Here is a 25,266-nt window from a genome sequence, read left to right as displayed (position 1 = left end):
TGAATCACATTGTTAAATGCATTGAAAATGTCAACAAAATTGTGAACCTTGCTTTAGGTTTTTAGATTTCTTTTCTGAAAATAAATGAGTGCATACATAATTAGATAATCCCTCATTTCTGTACATGTGCAAACCAAAACAATTGTTGTTGTGTACTGCGATTAATCAGCTGGGGAAAGTGTGGAGATATCTGTCATCTAACATCTTGACACAGTTCAGCTGGATAGTGTTTTGCTTTTAGCAAGTAATATATTGCTTATCTTTCATTGATCTCACTCAGGCCAACATCACTTTGAGCCCTATGATATATAAAATACAGCATATGTATATGATACCAAGTATTTGGACAGAATATCTTGGCTGTTTTGTATGCACATGGCAAAGACAGAAAGTCCATCTACACAGAGCATACTGGAATACAATATGTGTCTGAACAGAAAATGCTTCTTGGCAGAATATCAGACCACCGTGACTGACTAACACTATTTATCGACTCAGAACACAGACATTTCCAGACCTAGTTACCAAAAGACAACAGTGCATGCAGCAACTGCACTCAGTATAACAGTATCTTTTTTGACCTGTGCTCTGATTTTGCTCAACCCACTGACTCTTTCTTTCCACAGAAGTGAGACCAGCATTTTCAGCTAAACTGTGAAATCTGTCACTCGTACCTGGTGGATCCCCTGTAAGGTCAAATGCATCAGCGTAGGAACAAAATGGACAACTTGAGGCACAAATCTTTGAAAAAATGCATTGCTCATCCTTACCTGCGATGTGTGTGTGAAGAAAACACCAAACTCAGATGGGACATACTTTATACGTATATATACATATATACATTTTATGTCCATAACCTACTCACAGATATGAGAAAAATGCTTATAGTTAGCATGCATTTTTGTCTCTCTTTCTTTTTAAGAAGCAATGGAAGCATGAACAACCGAACATCTGTATAAAGCAGTCACATGATGTGTGCAGATGTACTTATTTGATTAGTGACCTAGAAATATTTTCTTCATTTTATGTCAGTATGCTTGTTTTTTACGTTGTTCAAAATCCTAAAACTCCCTCTTTATTTATGCCTTTAAATAAAAAAAAAGGTACAAAACTTCTAAGTAGGGCGGGAGTCTAAAAGGTACATCTTTGTACCTTTGCTCCAAGTGTGTGTTCACCATACTTGGCTGTATGTCACGTCACTTTCACTTTTCACTTTCACTTATTAATACCTTAAAGCTATATTTTAGTACTCTAAAAGTACATATTATTATCTTTCGAAAGGATAGCGACCTTTTATTCTTAGTGTGTAGCTTCAGACTTTTAGACATGATTGCATGTGCATGTGATTGCAATTTATTTTTTTAATGCTTTGGCAATATAAACCCATATTTGTGTAGTCGAAAACGAGTCTTTGTGTCTTGACAGAAAGGACAGACAGTCATAAAAAGAAGAGACAGCCCTTGTCATTTGTAATTTATTGTCCTGAGGTTACACTTATGAATGGACTCAGTGTGCCTGTTTTAGTTCTTACGTCAGGGGCTTTTATTTAGGGTCGCCGCTGCACAACATATTCCCGTCCCCTTCCGCAGAAGAGCCCGTGGCGTGTGAAAGCCCCGGCATACGACGGCCAGAGGTGCAGCGCACCGATCTTAAGTGTGAGAATCCAGCAGCTTCTGTCTTTCCGTGATGATACAATGAAAAACTGCAGTTGTGGTATTTAAGATGATTAGCAATGAAAGAAGCGAGCTGCTCATTTAACCAAGACTCATAATAAACAAAACCACAAATCTGCCGCAAAGCCTGCAGCGCTGCAAGGTGATAACTGCATGTGCTTGCAACTTCATACATGTGTTTGAGCAAGTGTTGGGTTGCTATGGGTGTGTCTTCCTTCGTGCTACTTTGACCATACAGACATTTAGAAATAACGAGGACGCACATGAATCATTTTCTCCACATATATTTTAATAACATAACAATTTAAAGTACAATAAGAAATAGAAGCTACTGTTTATAAAACTCTCCAGCGGAACATAATGATGGGCCAGCATCAGCCTTATCTATACAGAACTGTAGAAGCAGACAGGTCTTTAAAATCCGTAAATTTGACTTTTTTTATCTCTCTTTTTTTCATATAAAAGAAACTTCGCTACATTTTGTCCTGTGCTACCTTATTTTTATTTTTTTTATTTTTTTTATTTTTTTCCACGAAAGCACCAGCTGTCTGCATCTCATATTTCAAAGTTTATAAAATATAAATTATTGAAAAATATAAAAATGCTTGTGAACTAAATACATTAAAATTCCCATAAAAAAAAAAAGAAAAGAAATATAAAACATACAAAATAAGGCAAAATTGTGGGGAAATAAAAAAAAACACTCATCGATATGAATATGCATTTATGTATCTGACAAAAGTGTTCGTTTTCACATAAAATGCATCACTTTTGCAACTTTTACAATCAGGACAAAGACTGCATTATGATTTGGACCTTATCAAACAAAAAGTCATGTAACATGCAGCTGGCTTTCGCTTGTGGCTTTAACAAACTCTCGTTATTCCAGAGACTGACTCTATAAGCTGCTTGTTCAGGTGATGTAGCACTTTTTTTTGGTTGTTGTTCATGGCAGGACGGTTGCGACTGAAAGCAGCTCATCTCTGAATTAAAGACTTCTATTCGGAGCTCTCACGAATGTGTTCCCAGTTTATTGTTTAATCTAGCCATTTTATGAAATGTTATCTGTAAAAATAGACAATTCCAAAGCTACACCAATCAGGATGGGTAGCGTTCTGCCACTGTAAACAATACGGTTTGTTTTCTTAGAAGAACGTTCTTTACTTCGGCTTTTCCCACAAGGGCTTGAGTGCGAGACCCTTCCCACACAGTCAAACGCTGGGCTGAAGAAAACACAAAGCCACTCGGTCTTTAAAGGAGCTGAAAATACTGGTAACACTTTTCATGTGCAGTTGCTGTAATATAACCACTGCTTTAATGCGAGCCGTTGTGAAACGTACTCTCATGTTGGATCTCGTTAGCCATCTTTAAAGCTGCCTAAAGTATCAGCATGATCTCCTGTCTTAACCTTATATCGGCCACTAACTGTAACACTTTCAAAAACCATCCGGAAAATCGAACGCAGCCCAACAGATCCTTGGTTTGTGCTGCGATATCCATCTTACGTACTTTGCCATTCCCGATGCATGCTTTTTCCAACATGGCTAACCTGGCCACGTCTGGCTCAAGGTCAAAAGGCATCGCTTTATGGCTTTCGGTTCAGTAATAATGCCAGCAAACCATTTGATTGACATGTCAGTTGTCACCAGCCCACACGTTTCAGTCAACCTTGAGAAAACACAGCAAGTGCTATATTAAGGCAAAACTTTATGAAAAACTGTTCACGTACAAACAAACCGAGGCAAGAAATGTCTGATGTCTTAATACAAGTTATAAAACGACACCTCGTTTTCACCACAAGCGTGTCACCGTTGAGAAGCCAACGGCCGCTTTCATTTGCGTCTCTCACTCACACTCTCAGTTTGACTGAGGTACGTCTCTTTCAACTGAAAAGGGCGAGACTCTGGTATCTATTTTGATCTGATGATCAAAAACAACGTTTATGAACACTGTGGTAAGAGCAAACCATAACTAACGGTGACCTTAAAAGAAGCGGAGAGACTATCTAAGCACAGTTTGACTTCAATAAACCTTCGAATGAAAACGTACAAAACGGCGCAATCTCTGTCCAGACAGCATCGCAATATGACAAATTAATACTGACACATATAGATCTTTAAGAAACCATATAAAAAATAATAATAATCATAAAACACTTTTTGTTCTTTTGGTCCGGCTGAGAACTCTTCCTCGTGGTTGGGTATATGCAAGGAGACAGAAACAGTAAGTAACTCAATCGTAAATATTTCTGCGATATTCCTCTTGTCTCTAATTTTGGCAACGTGTTTAATAACAGGAGCGTTCAGTCCAAGAAATGTCCATCTTATTGTCCTCTGTTCCTTCCCGGTGTTTATGCTACTGGGTTAAAACAGCAGTTCTACCTGAACTTAGAGTTTTCCCTTCCCGCAGAGCTATAAACAATACAGACGCGCAAAGTCTACAGATTCTAAACTTTGGTGAATGTTTTGACGCTGTCCCGTGTGAGTTCAAAACAAGACTGGACCAACGACTAAGTGTAAAGATGGAATGTGATTGGACTCAAAAATGGACGCCCCATTTTCTTTCCAGGGACTTTTTCAGCCTTTTTTAAAAAATTTTATTATTTCCGAAGTCCGAAGTTTACTCATCCGCATCGGGCTTCACGTCTAACATGTTGTGCAGCTCTTCGGGAGTGTATCCCAGCAGGCTTTTCAAGTCACACACAAAGCGGTAGACGTAGCGCTTGCCCGACGTCTTGTGGATGATGTTTTTGTCGTAGTAGTAGCGCAAACCGCGACTCAACTTCTCGTAGTTCATCTTGGGCTTGTTTTTCCTCTTGCCCCATCTGCGTGCCACCTAAAAGTCAGAGAAACACAGGTCAGGATCATGAACGCCCGCGATGTTCGTAAGATCATTTGTGTCTTGCAGTTGTGGTACCAATGTATAGCCATTGTATCAGATGCTACTAGAAAAAGAGCGTGTTTATCTGTTTTCAACAGATAAATTGCATCGTGTGGTTGTTGTGTGAAGAACAGCCGCTAGCTACACACTCGTTATTTAATGTTTGCACTTAAATGCATATATTTAATTGATATATTTTAATATGTGTATTTATACTTTTTAATAAGCATTGGTAATACGGGCATAAAAACACCTTCATTGTCTGTTATTGTCATAGTATGAATAGTGAAAAATAAACAAACATTAAATGTAAATGTTAAAATGCATAGTTCAATCTGTTATTGCACATGATTTCCAAATGATATCATGATATTTCAGTGTCAATGTTTTTAAAGATGTATATTAAATTATTACTATAGTGCCAGTGTTATTACAGTATCATTGAAACATTATAGTTTTATTAATATTTTAAATTTAATAAAATGTGTATATTTTCAGTTTTCTATTTTATTTTACTTTTTACTTTTTTTTGTAATTTTATAAATTTATACTTTTTATTACAGTTTCAGTTATATTAGCGCATAAAGTAAACTAAGTGGAAATGAGAAATGTTGGCTAGGTTTATTTAATAATTTATGTAAAAATTATAAATTATATGTAATAATTTATATAAATAAAACAAGTTTATGCATTTATGTGTCTAATTTATTACAGTTAAAAAATATAAATATATATAAATATATATATATATATATATATATATATATATATATATATATATATATATATATATATATATTTTTTTTTTTTTTTTTTTTTTTTTTTTTGGATTACGTTTACCCCCTTTTTCTGGAACTACACAGGCAGTATGTTTACTGTTTAGTCGCTCACCTCGTCAGGGTCAGAAAGCTTGAACTCCCAGCCGTCTCCAGTCCAGCTGATGAAGGACTGGCAGGATTTGTCTGTCAAGAGCTCCAACAGAAACTGCCAGAGCTGGATGGGTCCGCTGCCTGAACAGAGACACAACACCACCACTTAATACAGTAACAAAATCCCAATACCACACACATGAATCGCACATCAAAGTAGCATGTTATTACCATTCTAGATTTTTCAGTTCTAGATTTCCTACTGTAGTTAGTATTTGTATCCCAGCCCAAACTGAGTTTCACATGCCATTAGCTTTATGTCACTCTGCGTGAAAACAGAGATGGCTGAGACACAATGGAGTATTGACTGGCTACTGCTCAGAATGCATGTTCTACTCTTTATGTGAATTCCAAAGCACTGACATCATTTGGATTTTGCCCCAAGGCTAAATATCTGTCGGATAAATGTGTTTGATCACGCAGGCCATGATGTATATGTCTGCATGTCGCCCGGGTGTATCTGAAAGCACACATGTGTGTGATGTCGACATGTGTGTGAAAGACTGTGTGGGTGTGAGAGAGTGAAGCCCTTGGCGGACATCTGCAAACCGAGAGGCTTTTCTCACAGGCTCCAACATCACATTGGCCCCTAACCGTGCCAGGGTCAACTTTAAAGACTTTAGGCTATCTGCATGGTGACATATTTAAGGAGACATTTGCAATACTGAAACATTTTAATGCATCTGATTGTGAGAAGCGATTTAAGGACTAGCACGAAGGGTTTATGCGTTCGTGTTGACCTGCAGCGCGAGATCTATCCTGCAAGGGCTTCACAGCGTGTAGGCAGCAGCAGAGCAGCTCATGCACCCGTCTAGATAAGCTTTGCTGTTTCTTCATCTTGTGGTTTGTGTGCATTAAAATGAACCGTCATTTCATATCACACCTGCTGCAAAACAAGAGCGAAAAGAAGAGAGACTCTCAATTTCCTGCAGAAGTCCTGCTACTCTAGGGATGCAGAATATATACTCTAGGTATCATATTGATTATCAGTTGGCAATACTGAAGATTTTGTCACTTGACAGTGGGCTAACAGTATCGGATAATAAATTGTGCATGCTCATTTTCCCAATTTTAACATTAGATAATTTCAAAGCAAAATCTAGGGAAATCAATCGAATCAGTTAAGTAAGAAAAAAATCACAATAAATATATATATATATATATATATATATATTTTTTTTTTTTTTCATTTTGTATAATTTAATTTTGTAATGCCTAAATTCAAGATCTAATTATTAATTTATTTAAACAAACTAGTATGCATATTTTTTTTCTTATTAATGTATTGATTATCAGCAATAAAATTAAATATAAAATGTATTTTAAATATGTATTTAAGTATAAAAAGAAATTCCATTTATTTTACAGAATTTAAAACACCTTCATTTTTTTGATCATCAGAAAAAAATAATAAAAGTAAATAAGTGTAATCAGGCAGAATTTTAGTATTGGCGCAACCCTAATTTCTATACTTTCAGGGCTTATTGATATTAGCACATTATTCAGAAATGTCACAATGTAAAGCAATAAAGTCACATAATTACTTTAAGCATAGACTGTATGCTACATCTATTCAGTTACCTAATCTGCATCATTCCTTTGGTGCACTGGGCGGGAAAGCAATGCACATGCGAAATCCATAGCGATAACAGCAGGCACAATTCATTCTTAGTGAATTCCCCACTGCATGTTACATCCAGCTAAAAATATCCTTGCCGATAATGCAATAAAACACTAATGCATTTCTGAAACAGATTATCTCATCAACAATTCAACAGTTCATTCCAACTCTCTCCCTCTGTCTGTCTGCCTCTCTTTGTCTCCATCTAAACCTCACTAAAATCACTCAACTGGATCAATGTAGTAATCTGTTTATGTACTGTAGGTAAACGCATTAAAACACATTCCATAAGCTCGCTACTGTAACACACCCTCATCAGACCCAAAGAGCCCGGGAACGGTCTGTCCTCTACACGCCTGAACCAAACCCTCATACTGACAGACAAATCCACCGCGGACTTCAGCCAAGCTTTAAAAGTACATTAAGGCCACTTTGCCTGAAGTGAGCGCATGATTACAACAAGCAAAGGTGAGGACTTCTGAAAACGTGGATTGCTAGCACTGAGCTTGAAAGGATAGTTCATATTTTTGTGTGAATTATAATTAATACTCGCTCTCGTCTGTATGACTTTTTTGCTGTTCCATGAAACACAAAATAAGAAGTTTAGCAGAATGTTCATGCTGCACTTTTCCACACAATAAAAGTAAATGCTGACCAATGTCTAAAATACATAAAAGTAAAAAGGTGAAATTTTACAATAAGGTCCCATTTATTAACATGAACGAACAATGAAAAATACATTATTAATCTTAGTTCATGTTACATCTAATTCATTATTCAAATCAAAAGTTGCTATTAAATGGACCTAAATTAAAACATGGACAGTTGTATTTGTATTAACTAATTTTAACAAGGATTAATAAATGGTAGAAGTATTGCTCATTGCTAGTTAATACAGTAATATTGTAAAGTGCTAACAAAGTAGTTTTCAGCAATGCCGAATGTAATTGGTTCTTGAGTGTTTTAAAATCAGACAAAGTTATCACAAGGTTTCAGAAGAAATGGACTGCCATACATTGTCATATTAACTATTTAAACGTGTTTTCCTTTTTTTGGGGGAGCTTGAGCACCCAGTCCCCATTCACTTACACTATACGTAGAGAGATAGAGAGAGAGAAAATCAAATAAAACAGCATGCACATTCTTCTAAACGTCCCTCTGTGGTCTATGAGTAAATGATGACAGAGTTGTATTTTTCTAGGTGAGCTGTCCCTTTAATGTGTGCGTGCCTCTTTATAAGGAAGCCGCCCTGTAAAGTAAAGAATCAGCCGTCGCTGAAGAAAGTGTTGTGGTAGTGTGGTTGAGCTGCTCTCCTCACAGATCTGATGGATTTGTACGTGCGTATGTGATTAATGATGACAAACACGAAACCTCAGAGCTCTGCGAGCAAATAGATCTTTTTTGTCACTTGCTGGCTTTATCTACCTCATCTCTGAACTCTGAAGGCTGTTCTGTTGACACCGCAGTAACACTCATAAAAACAACTAGTTCTGTCCATTACAGAAACATGTCGTGCAGTATTCCTCATGCATGTGCACATGTACAAAAACTCTCACGGGGAACATGACTGTTACGTCTTTGATTTTTGGGCTCGGATCTGGTATGGAGAATTCCAGATGACATTCAACTCAGGTACAGGCAAAACGGAGCATTATATGTTCAAAGAAACCTTAGCTTCCCAAAATAGAACTACGCATAGTGAGTACGGCCGGTGTGTGCGTTCTTTTACGGTAGGGAAGTGTTTTTCAGGTAGGTTTGAAAAGTATGGCACAAGGTTAAAAAAGCCCCTCGAAGATGGGCCGATAAAGGAGCTCTCATCTTAAGTGCACAGGGCTGCTATCACTTTGTGCTGCACCCTCTGTTGCCAAGACGACCTGGGAAATGGGTTGAGATGTGGGCCGCAGATAAGGAGTACAAGATGAAAACAGCAGAGAAAGAAACGGAGAGCTGGTGGCAGTGACAGAAGCGGGGAAGGAGCGAGCGTTTTGATGTGAAGAGGCCGGGGTGTGGCGTGTTTGCTGGTACACGAGCCGCTCACAAAAACACTGCCATGACTTTCTTACAGTCGTGTAACAAGTGTGGCTCTGCGGTTACCAATGCACCAATGCATTCAGAACTGGTGCACGTCTCGTCTTCACCCAACCGGCAGCAACATGAGACGGGACGCATGCATAAACCTGATTCCATATGCTTGCAGATTCCTTCTTTATTCTATCATAGATATTTCATTTGTCACTGTATGTTTATGATACGGCATATGATATCATATATATGGAAAAACATTGCATGATATACGATATATGAAGTGACATCATATGCTTTTTGGCATATGGAATATATCATATGGTTAGCAATCATATAAATATGATTTATGATATAAGGAACAACATATGTGCTTTTTGATATGATATGGTATGCAAAAAGATATATATTATGACTTATGATACATTGAATAACATAATTTGACATGATATGGTAAAACCAAGTATTTAAAATATGATATGTGATAACTCATCGTGTGCTATTTGACATGATGTTATTTGAATATAATATATATGAAGTAACATATGCATTTGATATATGGAATATATCATATGGTATTGCAACATGAGATTATATATATATATTGCATATATAAGTATGCAATTTGATATATAACTCAACTTATGATTTGATATGATATGATATAAGTTATACAATACAGCATGCAATATTTAAAACATGATATATTGAATTACATGTTTTTTTTTTTGTCATATGGTATACAGCATATGTATATTGCATGTACTATGATTTATGGTATATAGAATAACATGGTTTTTTATATGATATGGTATACAGTATATGATGTAGTATGGAATATTATATATAATATAATCTATAATATCATAAATGGAATAACACGTGGATATGGTATGTGATATAAAATATAATAATATATGATTTATGATATCATACATGGCATGCCTTTTTGATGCTTTTTGCATGATATGGTATTTAATATGACATATAATATGATTCACGATATGTGCAATGACATCACATGGTTGTTGATAAGATATTTATAGTATATGATATGGTGTTATATGATATATAATAGCATATGATTTCTGATATAGTATGTAATATCATAAATAAAATAAAATATGGTATTTGATATCAAATGTGCATGGAATTTCATGGTACTTCCAATAATGTAATAATAATATTATTATTATATAATTACCATGGTAATAATATGGTATCAAAAAAGGTATTTTTTTTTTCAGTCATATATTTTAAAGGATACTATGCCAGTACCATGGTGCATGTTCAAAAAAACATTTTATTACCATGCAACATAATATCAATGTAGCATGCTCAACATATTTTTTTATAATAGAATAAAAGTACTAACTTGAGTAAAGTTATTGTTGCTGGTCTTGTGTATGACTGTCAAACTAGGATATGTCTCGAGGCGCTGGCTTTCGGTCTTGTGCTAATTTGAATTCTGACTCATGTGGTTTTATTGCATGAGTAGGTTGTGTACATGAGCGGTGAATGGTTGAATCCAGGGTAATGCTGACCTGTGTAGCCAGCGAGCGCAGCCGCCGGGATGACCGGTTTGTCCTTGCTGAGGTCCGAGCGCTCTCGTACGTAGTCTTTGAAGGTGCCCTTTGGTTTGTGTCCGTGCAGTGCAGTGGGATAGTCCTCCGAGTCGAAGCTGTCGTAGGAGGGAACTCTCTGTAGGCTGTTGAATGACGACTGACTGCTCCAGGACTGCGTCAGTCTGTCGCAGCTCTCGAAACTGTCAATGCTCTCAAACGAATCTTGACCTCCCAGCTTACCTGCGACGGAGATTTCACTCTTATTAAACATCATTCAAAGTCCATTTTCATTCCACATATTCAAACAGACAGTTTTTGATCTGATGCATGTTGTATGGAAATACCGGAGCATGCACATGCTTCTAAATATCTCCAAAATAAATAAATAAAAGCGTATAACAGTAGTATGGTGACTTTTAAGACCAAAATGCTATTCCTTTAAAGATCAGTGTACTTATTTACAAAGATATTGCATTTTTTTTTTTTTTTTGCTTTTTGAAAATATTTATATGTATTTACACTTATAAATTTAAATTCATATAATGTATAGTAAATATAAATATATTTAATATATAAACATTTTTTTTCTAAAATATTTACATGAATGTGTGTGTATTTATATATTAATATATAAATATCATATTAATCATTAGACAGCACTACAAATAATATATACACTGAAATGTTCCTAAATATGAATGCACAACAATTTCTGAAATTTAAAAAAAATAAGAAATATATAATTATTTAATTAATTTCAGTGAAATATTTATTGCAAAGCAGTTGTCTGTCTGCATATATGATTATATAACTACATATTATCTTTATATTGTAATAATGCTGGATTATTTTTATTTATGAATGCATATAAGAATATAAGTATGCAAAATGTTTGCACGCTTACTTTTAAGTTACTACACATAAGAATATTTTCACATCAATTTTGGACTTTATACATAGAATAAACTTCATGGAATTTAGGATCAAATCAGAGTGCACGTGTATTTCATAAATGAGGCCCCTGGTCTTTATTTCTACCGATGAACCCAATGTCTTTGGTTGCAGAAGGTGTAAAGTTTGGCAGCTACACAAGCTAGAGAAGTTCACAAGCGGTCTAGACCCAACCACGTGGAAAAATCCAGAGATGGTCCCCACCACACTGTGTTTCTCTTACACAGTTTCCATGTGGAAATATTTGGGTTTTCTCTAATTGGAAGAAAATCAAAACAAATTGCTTCTCTATTTTTGGCCAAGCTGGAGATAAAAGGCCGGTCTCGATTGAATGTCAATTACAGAATGAAAGATAATACAGAGCTGGGACTGATCCTGAAATCCTCAATTGAAAAATTGAAGCCACATGCGTGTTTGGTGGCACCACAAATACTTTCCCACACAGGAAAAACACAGCTGGGATTTAGTCCACAGTGCGTACCTAGAGGGCAAAACCCCAAATCTCTATGTTGTTCAAAAACATACAAGTGACTTTAACAAATCTCAACGTTAAATCCAAATCGCGATCATTTGTTCAGCTGCACAATGGTTAGACAGGAGGGGTTTATTCGACGAGTGGGAGTGAAACCAGACGTACATGAGGTAAAGTTACTTCATGAGAAACCGGAACGCTCTTTTCACGCTTTACACCTCTCGCTCCTTACGAGAACCTAAGGTTCACAAAAAAACACCTCGTACCCCAGTAACGTAACCTCACACGGACGCCTTGACACAAAAGACGGCTACCAGCGCTCTGTGGCTTCAAACATCTCTCACTTTGAAGCAAACAGCTTTGTTTTTCTCTCCTTTTTCTCAAGATGGTGTAAGATAGAACCACAAATAAACCCAACGGTCTATTTCATTCCCTGGCAATGCGTGCATAACTGCAGTAATGCGAGATGAGAGCGGCGTTTCGGAGACAGCACACTGCTGATCACTGTGGGGGCGATGGGGATCAATTTAAGCCCCGATGGGAGATCATAAATATGCATCTAAGACGAGAGGAATTCGATTTCGCCTCCCAAACGTTTATGCTCTATTAATCTAGACCTTGCATGAACACGGTTTAATTTGCATCGAAACACATGTTCTTTGGCCCATACTCACCTCTGCTGATGCGGCCCACACACATGTTGTCAGGTGACACAACTTCCTGTTTGACTGAGAAGTAGTCTCCCTGCAGTGGATTGAGAGGTGTGTCTCGCAGTATCACGTTGGGATACTCGCTCTCGTATTTGAGCGACAGCAGGTCTTCTGAGCTGATCGGGTGGAGGGTCTGGTAGGACTCGGTGATGAAGCTCGGCTCGGAGTATTCTGACGGAGGGACACACTGAGGATGCTCAATGCCATAGTCTGGAGGAAAGAATGATGAAGAGAAGAGACATTTAAAAAGAAGAGTATTTGCATAGAGCTTTTCCATAAAATGACATAGTGACCAAAGACTGTCGGCACCAGGGCTATTATTACTATTATCTAAAAAAATTATGCATTCATTTTTAATTAGATAAAGATTATCTGAAATAAAAAAATAAAAATAATATATATATATATATATATATATATATATATATATATATATATATATATATATATATATATATTTTTTTTTTTTTTTTTTTTAGCTAGATGCCAAAACATTTTTATTTTTAGTTTTTTAATGATGTGATTATGTTTGTTCATTATTTATTAATTAAGGCTTTAATTAATTAATCTGCACTAATCTGCACTTCAGTGTCCATGTCTGATATGAGATCTGCAGTGGAGGTAAAGATTCTCAGTGAATCATGACTTAAATTTAGCGATTCGTGATGTATCGGTTACAATATCGGTTACAATATCGGTACACAATATCGGGTATATTTAGAGATTTTGTATTGTATCTGTCAATATAAGACTTTAAGATGTGTTTATTTCATGATTTACATTTGGAGTACTTTTGTAATCATCTATTTCTTACTTAAATTTCATAGTGATACTAGTACTTAAATTTAAAATACATATACATTTTTCATACTGTATATTACAATGTTGTAATGCTTAAATTCGCTTGTAGCATTGAAAACAACTGATTTTAGACAATTTGGACAAAATTATTAACATCAGCGACATGATTGTTGATAACAAGAAAATAATCATCAGTTTTAATATCACTGGATCCCCAATACATTTCGAAGTCATGTATCACTTTGAATGAATTCAGACTTTCAAGATGCTTTTCTAGTACTTAGCTTGACACCAAGAAAACTTTCTGTATTAATAAAGTAAGAATAGAAAGACATAAGTGTAAGTTAATACAGAAACTCAAAACTTTACCTGTAAGGCAGATTAATTGATAAAGGATCTATTTAACTGTCTTGACTTACAGACAGCATCTAGCAGAGTCATGACTGAAGGACTGAACGTGTAGTGATGACAGATACTCACTGAAGTAGTATTCGGAGGGGTAGCGGGATTCCTGGAAACTGGAGGTCAGACCATTAACAGGGAAATGTTTCGGGTCTTCTGTGTGAAGAAAACAACACACATCACTGAACCCATGCACTCTTTCGAAGCTGAGCTTGCTGGGTAACAGATTAGATTGTGCGAGGTAGTGCAACAGAAACTGCTTTGATATGCATGTCTGAGTGGAATTTACATTACAAGCTTTCAAAATGTAAAACCTCATACGTGCTTCCAGCATTTGACATGTCAAATCACAGCACACTTTATAAAATCTAGATGATAAAATCTGCCTAAGATGATTTACTGTACTGTATCTTACTCGTTTGTAAAAGTCACTTTATAAATACCATTACAGCTTGAAATTCTAATGGGATGATCTGTATTTTGAGTTTTGGATGTACTCACACCTGTGACTACAATACATCATTCAAATTCTATATTCATGTGTGAGGTTTCTAAGTTGAAGCATCATATTCTAATAAACAATGTTGCAAAAATGTTTCAAATGTTTTTTTTTTTTTGTTTTTTTTTTTTTTGTGTTTTTTATGAACTATAGTTGGCATAGCTAACTAAATCAAATTAAAATAAATAAATTAAAATATATAAATACTACAGTGATTCATATAATTAATAAAAATAATATATGTATACATTAAAATAATTGAATAAATATGAATATAACATTTAGTAACATTCAGATTAATTTACTGAAGACAGCGTTATAACCATTAACTAAAATATAAAAAATGAAAGTAAAATAAATATGGACTGAAAAAATAATAATAATAATAATAATAATAATAATATTATATATATATATATATATATATATATATATATATATATATATATATATATATATATATATATATATATATATATAATTTTAGCTAGTTGTCAACGTGCTTAACTAAAACTAAAACTTAAAAATACAGATATGTATATATATATATATATATATATATATATATATATATATATATATATATATATATATATATATATATAAAATAATAATCATAATAAAAATTACAAAAAAAAAATCTCTAAAGTCAAAATGAAAACAGAAAAATGCAGAAGTATCCCAATGACAGTACATTAAGAGTGGTTGATGACTGTGTCTTTCGTGAGGCTGTGAGGATGTCTACCTTTCTGCAGCATCTCTAAATGCTCCCAGAGGATGTCACCCACAAAGTCTGGAGCCAGATCCAGGAATCGCTCTTTCCCCAGCGCACAGAGATTGGCCCCATCCATGCTGAACTTATGGAAGTCCACATTCTTCAGACTGAACTCATTTACTGTCCAGGTCAACCATTCTCTAACATGGGCCTCTGTCCACTCACGGGGGTCTAGAGAAGAGAAAGAGACAGATGCAATTATTTTATCACACATATTGTACGGATTACATCATATTGCATCATATTAAATAAAGAAACAGTGTTTCAATTTCATTATCAACAACAAAAAATGTTTATGCAAGCATGCTATGCCCATAAACTATCAAGACACTAGTATTGTGAACTTGTAGTGCTGATGCACGCTATATTTTAGTCGCAGGTCCAGGGGCTTGTGTGAAATTATCAGCTGATTCTTGCTATAAATTTGATACCATGAGAGGAACTGAAACAGCTGTAATTTTACCCTACAGACCTGCACCTCAACTCTCTCTCTCTCTCTCTCTCTCTCTCTCTCTGCTGTGCATGCACTCCACAACTGTTATTTCCAGACAGACACAGACCCAACAAAGACTTCAGCCTCTCCAGACACAGCAAGTAAAGCCATCCTGCGGTCTGACATAGTTTAGGAAGCATAATTCATAACCTCTGCCGCTTCAGAGTGCCATGTGCCTATCGAGCAAGATCTGTTTTTAGGCCATCTGATTGTGGTCATTTCAAAAACAGCCTAGTGCTACAGAATACTGAGCCGGGAACTTTCCCTTAGAGAGAGAGAGAGAGAGAGAGCTACAGGATTTACTCTAGAGAGCTGTGAGAGAGTGTTTTTATTTCGATTGAAGTGCTGTAGGTTTGGACCTTTTGGGATGGAGAGCCGCTGTTGTTCCCTGGTGAAGCCGCTGAATGTGGCCAAAAGAGCCTGTGACATCATTTCTTTACTTCCTGGAGTCAATAAAGGTACATCTGCACACTCCAGATCTGTTGGACCAAAGACAGACAAATATGTCTTCACACAATCTGAGATTAACTGCAGATATAAAATATTTCATATAAAAATTATCTGACAGGCAAAAATAAATAAATAAAATAAAATAAAATAAAATAAACTAGGGACAAACAAATAAAAAGTACAAAGAAGTAAAACAATGAAAATGTAAAACAGATTAATTTAAAAAAAAAAGAATAATAAATGAATAGTAAATAATAATAAAGTATACTACATTTCACAAAAATAGAGTAACATACTAAAATCAAGCCAATATCAAATAAAAAAAATATTACACACACATACACAAAATTGATTATATTTTTTTATATATTTTTAAATAAATAAATATTGTTTGCTTGAAGTAAAAAAAAAAAAAAAAATATATATATATATATATATATATATATATATATATATATATATATATATATACATATATATATACATATATACATATACATATATATATAACATACTCCACTGTTATACGATATATAAAATATTTTACTAAAATAAAATAATAAAATCAAGTAACGTCAAATGAAAAAATAAACTAATTATGATAAGTTTACCTAATTTTAGCTTAATCAAATCATAGACAACCCAATGCATTATGTCACAAAATATATATTTTATACAAATAAAATAAACTAAAATTTAATTAAACAGATGAATCAAATAAAAATAAAATTATGTAAAATACTTATAAAATAAAATAAAATAAATATACTACAATCAAAATTCAACAACAACAAATAAATATAAACTACTTTCACAAAAAGCACATAAAATCCCAGATTTCAGAGTTTCATTTCCACAAAACTACTCTCCTGACCTAAAGTAAGTCAATCGGTTTGAAGAACTACATCATCAAATACAGCGAGAAAACCAGCAGCGTCAGCATCACACACTTAAACGTAGTTATCTCACAGGCCTACACACATCAACCACCTCCAACCTGACCTCCAGGACTGCTGCTCAGAGCCAAGGACGGTGTGCAAACACATCCAGTGTGTGTCACAGGTCAGATTCTACACCAATGACCCCTTTCCGCCCAGCAAGCTGTCCCATTTCCGTCTCCAGCCATAGACAGATGGGCCTCTGTTGGCAGGGGTCAATAGTTAGGGGTCAGAGGTCATGGCAGAGGGGTGATGATGTCACAGCAGGCTGCGGGGCGTTGAACAGACAGTGCAGTGTTGGAAGGATCGCCCTTCTCTGCTCGTGGGCACCCAGCAGGACACAGAGAGGGCTTTGATGAGTTAAACAGTGCCCAATGACTTCCACTGATCCAATTAGGACTGTCAGGGTGGCAGAAAAAAAAAAAAAAACCCTGAGGGTTTGAAGAATGTCACAAAGCTGAGTAAAGAATTCACTGAAGGGACAGGAATGCGATCAAAAACACAAGGTGTTGGGTGGTGTTTCTATTACTAGTGGCCATCAAAAAACGCCCGCCTGTGACTCAGGCACAATGAATTTGTCCGGGAGCTAAATGCAAAGTCCAGACTGTGGAAAGCCAACACTTTGTGTCTTTTTTTTTTTTTAACCGTCTGTGACTGCTTTTCTATTCTACTGACACCCAGATGTTCTGGCATCTCTGCGTGGTTTTGAAACTGCAAGCCCTGGGCGCCGTATGGGTTCCCGCTCGCTGTTGTCGATCCACATCACGACATAACCCAGCCAGGAATGTACAACAGCTGTCCCTCCTAACCTCCTTCTCCCGATCTGCAACCCCGCTTGACACAAACAGGGAAGGACTTGCGGTGATGCATAATGCGGAGCGTCTAAATGGAGAAGAACAATGCAGTGCACTCGTGTGATTCGATTAGAGCGAGATGCTGCAGTCTCCATTTACAGTGTTTAATTGCGCATTAGAGAGGCCATTCTACCAGCTGGACGTCAGCGGCTTCATTCAATGCTCATTTTCACATTAGGTGATACAAGGCCAGAGCTGGCAAGAAAGACTCCGGAAGACCCTGGTAAAGTGCAAACGTTTCTTTTTTCTTCATAAAGAAAGCATGTTTGTTTGAACAAAATATAACACACAAATTGCAGTGAGGTATCTGCATCAGTGACAAATGCAAAGTGCTTTCTGAACAAGAAAAATAGCAGCCAGGTGCTTTGAAATGACTGCATACTTAGATAAAATTAAAGACCAAATAAAAGCTCAATCTGTGCATTCAGGGTTCAGAGGATGCTATGAAAATCAAATCAGGAAAAACAAACACTGAGTTTATCTTTCCGTTAATGTCTAAAGTATCTATACGGTTCACTTGCATTATGTTACATGCTCACTGGAAGCAAACAATATATCTGTAAGGACACCTTTACATCAAATGATCCAATCTAAAGCTTTTATTGGTAATGCATTATCAAGGGTTATTAAAGGGTATAATGCATTACAATTATTTGCAATGTGCATTGTAATACATTATATCTTGTCATAAATAATTACAACTACATTTAAAATACATAGTGTAACAATGAATTGATACGTGTTATAATGTATTAACTGTGGTTATAATTGTTCATGTGACTGTACAATGCATTGTAAGGTTCATTACAAGGCATAATTAATGAATTTAACTACTTTTACAACGTATTGTACATAAAAGCTTTAAGTATTAATTTCAAGAGTTACACTCTCACAATGTTCCCTTGAATACCTTTTTTGGCAACCTTTTTTTTTGTTAAAGGGTAGCTTTAAAGTGTAGTAAGAGTTGATCACATAGGCTAGCAGTTCCAACATTATGATCTTCTGTGATGGAAATGAATCATTAGCTCGGCGTGTGAAGTTCAATGAATTAAATGAACATTGTATAAATTCCCATAGAGAGAAACTGTACATTGCTAATAGCCAAATATATGAATCCTCTATAAATCTGTCTACTGAGCCGCATTAGGAACAAAAGATCTTGGGTCTCAGCCATAGAGTCCCACACGGAAAACCTTCATATCGTACGGAAACAGTGCAGGTGTGTATGAGCGCAAGTCGGCCTGTCTGAGCTCTGTGCATTAGTCAGGGGGCTGTGAAATTGGGATAATGGTCATGAGGCCCTGGTAGTCATGGAGTCGGGTGTGGTGGGGAGGGGTCGGATGATTCACTTATCTGTAATGTGAGAGCATCCAAGACAACATGAATGGAGTCCCTGAAGGGATTACATCACTGCTGGCATGACCACAGGGCTCCGCCAATCCAGTCCATTCAGTATTTCCCATAGTATGTTCAATGATTTATCCAAGGCCAGTCTACATCCTTACAGATCACACATTGATGATAGTGTTAATGGTCCGTTCTAAGATTAGACACACTTCGAAGAACTGTGTCTGCATTTGTGTGTGTGAGGGGTCTGTCATAAATGCATGAGAGACAGCGAGTGGGTGTGTAATAAAAGCCAAATAGCTCATTTGAGTCCCTCAATAGTCTGGATGGTATTTGAGCTTCTGAATGCTTTTTTGTGCTTGGTGTATTTGTGTCTGTATGTCAAATTAACATATCTTACCCCACGTATGTTGCCCTTTTTCATTTTCTGAGTTTTTGACATCAAATTCCAGTCTGAAAATAAAGTCAAGCTCAGAACAAATTACAACAAAAGAATCCTCAAACCCCTGGGTCGCAACAGGGTGGCCCATAAAACATCTTCAGTTCTTTATCTCTTGCCCTATCTTTCTCCGAGCATGTGACAGCAAGACTGTTAAACCTGGCCCGGATGAAGGAGGGCCATTCACGCAGCAGGTCTGTGCTGAACAAGGCACGGTCAAGGGGTGGGGGATCCAGTGAGAGAAGTGCTTGTTCTGCACACTGTTTAGATTTCCATCTGAAAGCATGCAGACCGGGCCGGGCCGAGACAGGAATAGCAGCGGCCCACGATCGAGCTCCCAAATGCAGCGCAGAGTCCGTCCACCCTGCCCGGGTCACGCGTCAGGGGCTTTCCTGCTCTGGAACACTGTGGCTATTCTTAGAGACCCAACCAGTGTGTGCCCCGGGTTCATGAGATGATCTTGCACACATCGCCAACAGTTTATCACACTAAGCATTCAAATCGCAATTTCTGACTTTAAAATTGGGCATTCCTTGCCAAGTTCTTGCTCAAACAGTTATTATACCTAGATCTGAAGTCTTTGTTGTGGGCATGAGTGCAGACAAAAAGGCAATTGATCAGGCTTAGGTTGTGGTAGTACAGAGATACGTATAGTGATGCTACTATGCATACTGCAAAGTAAAGCGGAGGCGGTTTGCAGCATGCAAATTGTGAGAGTGTAAGTGCATTGCAGGACTGAACACCTCTAAAAGACCATGAGTGCACTTGGATCAGTGAATCTTACTGTTTAGGTTTCTGAACAAACAAATGCTGATCTTGACAAACAGTTTACTCTTCCTTTGACATTCTTCCTAGAAACCTCCAATAACCTCCTCTTAGTGTACCTGAAATTGCAGCACTTCGAGAGGAGGAAAAAAAGCATGTTTCCAGCACTGGATATAAATAATTCCAAAAGCATTTCTGATCAAAGTGAATTCATACATAAGTAGTCAGTCATGCCTGAGCTAGGTTTATGAGCAAGCAGCTTTCAGGATCAGGGAAATGAAGGAAGGAAAGTTCTGCATGCAATTAGCAAGCTAATGGCTAATGGTTTCTGCTATTGTGGAACCAGCTGATGGCCAACAGATGCATTCTCTGTAAATAAATTCCCCACAGACCGCATTGTTTTTATGTATCGTGCCACACATTCCTGCCTTGTTTTAAAATCACTAATGTCGACTGGATTTTTGTGTGAGTTTGTTCTGTATTTGTGACCTAAAAAGCAGTGTGCCTTTGAGTTCAGTTCTAAATGGACCAATTACACAATTAACTGTACGCAGAGAAAATTACCACAGCTGTAGCAATGAAAAGTGTTCATGAGCCCAAAATAGATGAATGGATGGCTGGAAAAGAAGATGCAACTGTTCTGAAATCCACATCGTACCACAGAACACAACGGAGTGCTAACACATCATCAAAGTGACTAAAGTGATACATCATTTCAGTAAAATCCTCTCTGGTGACAAATGTCAACATCAAATGTGTCAGAAAGCAGAAGAAGCAGAGAGGCATGCCAAATTAAGTCTCTGCAGTTCTCAACTGTGTAAGGAATAGTTTAAAATGCTTTAAATATGTTCCATTTGAACACAGTAACACAAGATAAAAAAAACCCATGACAAACCATGGTTTCATGCGAAAGGGGCGAGATGTCAAATCCTGCCATCCTCATCTGGTGAAAGTGAACAATGTCAAAGAATAGCCCTCATATTACAACTGCCTTGGATCCGATCCAGACACCTACACAGAACTCTTTAACTGTTCTCGTCCCTAAATCATCCCAAGCAGAGCCTCTCTGTCAGAAATATGTAGATAGTGGGGAGAAGGTTGAATGAGAAAGAGACACAGCTGTGGCGGCTCTTGTGACTGCCAAGGATCATGTGCCTTCTATTCAGCTGTACATCAAGTAACACTCACAAACCGAGAGAGACGGCACAGCTAGCTACAGCCAAACACCTGGACCTCAGAGAAAGCTTGAGATCTCACATGTAAACGGAGTGGTAGCCAGGAGCGTTCCATCAATGTGCCTCTGAGGTAGGAACTGTGTTCAAAGAGGTGAGACAAAAGTAGGATAATTACAAAACCAGCTTCGACTACTGAGCCCTAAAACAGGTGACTTGGTGAAAGAGCATACACCGATGGGAGAGTGGAATCTGGAACCAGGTTTTCCGCTACCTCCCTGAGTAGTGAGACACATAGCCAGAGCCAGTCAGGATGCCGCTCGGATATCAAAAACATATCTGACGCCACCCTCTCCATGTCCCTCTGTTGTACTCGGTAGACATCTGTAAAACAGCCACAGTGGAAAAACAAGAGTGGCATGGAAAGACAGGCACCGGTCCGGCTGGCTTACTCACCTCAAGGGCCTCCCACCACCCAGGAGGCGGTCTGGAGCCCACCAGAGAGCCTTGAAGGGACTGGGTAGGACTAATGTCTTATGGGAGGAGGGGTACGTGCTGGGAGTTAGCACGGTAGGGGCTGTGACTCAGTAATTAGCTTGTAGCACACTGCAGGGATGAGAAGACAGCACTAGGAAGACGCCACATCAGGGGCCAGGGAGACCAGGCAAGAGCCCATATGGCCCACAGACGGTAGAGAGACAAACACAGGGAAAAAAGAGAGACATGGAACACAGGGGAGAAAATGGGTGTTGTAAAATGCTGGAAAAAATACACCGTGGTTGTTATTTCTTCCCTGCTCTGGGACATGCTGTGTCTTTTGCTTTTGTTTTGGTCTTTTGAAGTTCAGAGAAGCAGTGCCAGAGATAACTATTGGGAAAACTTCAAACTGCAACACAGTGAGTGGGTCAGAACGGCTTTCACAAGTACGCTATAGAGACAACGGCGCTGACGTATGGTTCAGTCATTCTGACGCATGTAACGATTTGGAAAACGTTTGTTTGTGCCATAAGCTTATGCCAATAACTTGAACGAATAAAGGCCAGGACCTCCCTTCACCCTTTGATGACTACACTTTAAAGGGAACAATAAAAACGTGTGTTCACCAGAAAGAATTTTTGACAGGGGAGTCATGTAGCCAGTGGACATTCTGTGAAGTGGGAGTCATTCACAACAGTAGCAAAACACTCTGATCTAATTGTGTTTCATCGTGGCCACAAGGCCTAAGTCTGGTGAATCAATTCTGAGTGTCAAATATGAAGAATCCAATCACTTCTAAACCCTATACCTCACATTTTGTAAATTTTTGTGTAAATTCAGTAAATTGATACCCACATCAGACTAACCTTAATCGCAAGGGTCTGTATTTGCACAGCTGTCAGGTAAGCAAGGCATGCTTAGGCCTGATGAAAGCGTGAACAGTCTGACATTACAGAAACCTATCTGTTATGTAACTCTGGAATCTAGGCCATTTTCAGATACAACCTTGCTTGAATTATAATTTCTTCACACTTGTATACTTCTGTACTAGTGCCCTGTGTATGGTATCTTAAGTAAGTGTACGAGCAGGGCTTAGCAGGGGATTGGGATGAGAGAGAGTGCAGTGTCTTAATCAGATAAATGTGGGCAATGGGCAGCCCACCCAATCCTCAGACATTCCTGTCACTTACTGAACCCTGAGACGGACACAGAGTGAGAAAAAAGGAGAAAGGGAAGACTAGATACCCTCATCAAGGGTTATTTCTCTAGGCCGAAATAAGTGGGAGGTGACCCCTGGCTGTCTCTCATGTTGTTGCTGACTCATTTCAGTGTGCTAAGTAGTCTTTGAGCAAAGATGAAAGGAGTGACCCCGTTGTCAAGCATTTTGACTACGCCCCTTTCAAAGCAAAGCTCTCAGAAGATGCTGAAGACTTCTGGCACAGCAAAACTGGCTGGGTAGGGGCAGAATTATCCATTTTGGTAGCAGATGTTACATGGGTTTATCTTTGACCATAAGTAAACTTGTGAATTACTTGTGGCCACCTTAGCAGGTTGTGCAGCCAAGCTTTTCCACGTAAACACTTTTGCTTCCAGACTATACGTGTGTTCTTGGAGATTGTTTTTGTGGTAACTCCATACGCAATCTTATTTTAGCAATTCCATTAATGAATGTAAGTGTGTTTATCAAGGCTGTCCTCTTCTTGTGTAGGTCCCATTGTCTCTTCATGCACTACATGTCTCCAGGGTAAATCAGATAATCTTGACTGAACTCTAAACAACTTTTGTGTGACTCTTGATTGAATTCAACCATTCATCACTTTTGTATAAACAGAGTCAAAAAGCAAATGGGGGGTGGGGGAAGGCGGGCTTGTTTTTGCACTAGCTGTTGTCTTCAAGACACAGCTCGCTTGTCTTGATTTAAGACCCAATACAAACTGGGATCAGGTGCTTAATGTCTATAGCCTCTCCGCATTAATGACGCATGCATGCTTGAAACTATCATTTGCGCCAGTCTGCCAGAGCTTTACGCCATTACAAGCACTTTGTGCTGTACATGGGACCCACAAGGTGCACATATCAATTCTTAAAGACTAAAGTAGCGGACCAGCATAAAACATGTCTTACATGGATCATGCCGTCTTTGCCAGTGCACACCGTTCACCCTGGTCTGAATATTCACGTATGAGGGAACTCAAGGGAGCTCGTCTTGAGAAATTGTTTTGCAAGATAGCACAATATTTTGGCAACCCCCGCTGCAAGTATCAGCACTTTTTTTAACAGCGCACAACTGTTTTTCCTTGCGAGGAGAGAGCTTGTGCATGTGTGTTGGAGAGTGTCTGCGCGTGGTCATGTGCCAGCGCATTTGTAAATGTAAACTCTGCGACTGTGTGTGAAAAGAGAGCAGGCCCTTTTGCATGCGAAAATATGCAAGCGTGGTAATGATTCATATCACATCTTGCACATCACACTGGAGTTATTATGTTTTAGCTTTCGTTCTGACATGCTTGCAAAGGTGAATGCCTTTTTCCATGATATATTAACAGCTGGTAATGCGTGTGTGTTTGAGAGGTTGGGAGTCAGAATTCTGCATGTTAAACCACCAGCTGTGGTCGAAGCCAGTCAGCATTTTATCATAGAGAAACTAGTGGCCACTGAACTCACCCTGTCCTTCCGGGCCAAAGAAGAGGGTCATATTCTTAAAGACTCCACTGGGCCGAGTTATGTGCTTACATCCCACTTGCATGCTCGTCACTTTATTCCAGGCCTCAGGAGTACAGAGGGGGAGTGTGAGACTGCTGACTGCTAAACCAGCATGGCATCTTTCCTCCCTCTCTCCCTCCCTTCACCCTGGTCAGGCATGCAGCCCCTCCTGAGCCAGGCTCGGTCAGTGGTGGGGGTGAATGGATGTGGTATGAATGGACAGTGAAGCAGCATCATGACAAATTTCATTCAGTTGACACTGACCACTCTTTAGCCAAAAGGGAAATTCCCTGCCATGACATGCATGTGTGAGATTGCACAAGCACACTCA

General features: G+C 37.8%; 1 protein-coding gene across 3 annotated transcripts in view; it reads right to left on the bottom strand.

Moving 5' to 3' along the window:
- Positions 1 to 1,941: 1,941 nt before the first annotated feature.
- The window catches only part of LOC127977520 (protein c-ets-1-B), a 44,512-nt gene continuing 21,187 nt past the window's right edge, over positions 1,942 to 25,266 (bottom strand). For 2 of the 3 annotated variants that reach the window (XM_052582411.1, XM_052582413.1), the window contains 7 exons: positions 16,153 to 16,272; positions 15,271 to 15,471; positions 14,105 to 14,182; positions 12,788 to 13,033; positions 10,670 to 10,930; positions 5,445 to 5,563; positions 1,942 to 4,508 (listed from right to left, as the gene is read on the bottom strand). In XM_052582411.1, the coding sequence (XP_052438371.1) occupies positions 4,293 to 4,508; positions 5,445 to 5,563; positions 10,670 to 10,930; positions 12,788 to 13,033; positions 14,105 to 14,182; positions 15,271 to 15,471; positions 16,153 to 16,272 (1,241 nt within the window). In that variant the 3' untranslated portion in view covers positions 1,942 to 4,292. The remainder of the gene's footprint in view (positions 4,509 to 5,444; positions 5,564 to 10,669; positions 10,931 to 12,787; positions 13,034 to 14,104; positions 14,183 to 15,270; positions 15,472 to 16,152; positions 16,273 to 25,266) is intronic. The other variant, XM_052582412.1, reaches the window with a different exon arrangement.

The sequence above is a fragment of the Carassius gibelio genome, chromosome B18 (assembly GCF_023724105.1).
Source record: "Carassius gibelio isolate Cgi1373 ecotype wild population from Czech Republic chromosome B18, carGib1.2-hapl.c, whole genome shotgun sequence".
Taxonomy (NCBI): Eukaryota; Metazoa; Chordata; class Actinopteri; order Cypriniformes; family Cyprinidae; genus Carassius; species Carassius gibelio.
The sequence above is the reverse complement of the archived record's forward strand: the minus strand, read 5'-3'. Positions and strand labels throughout refer to the sequence as shown.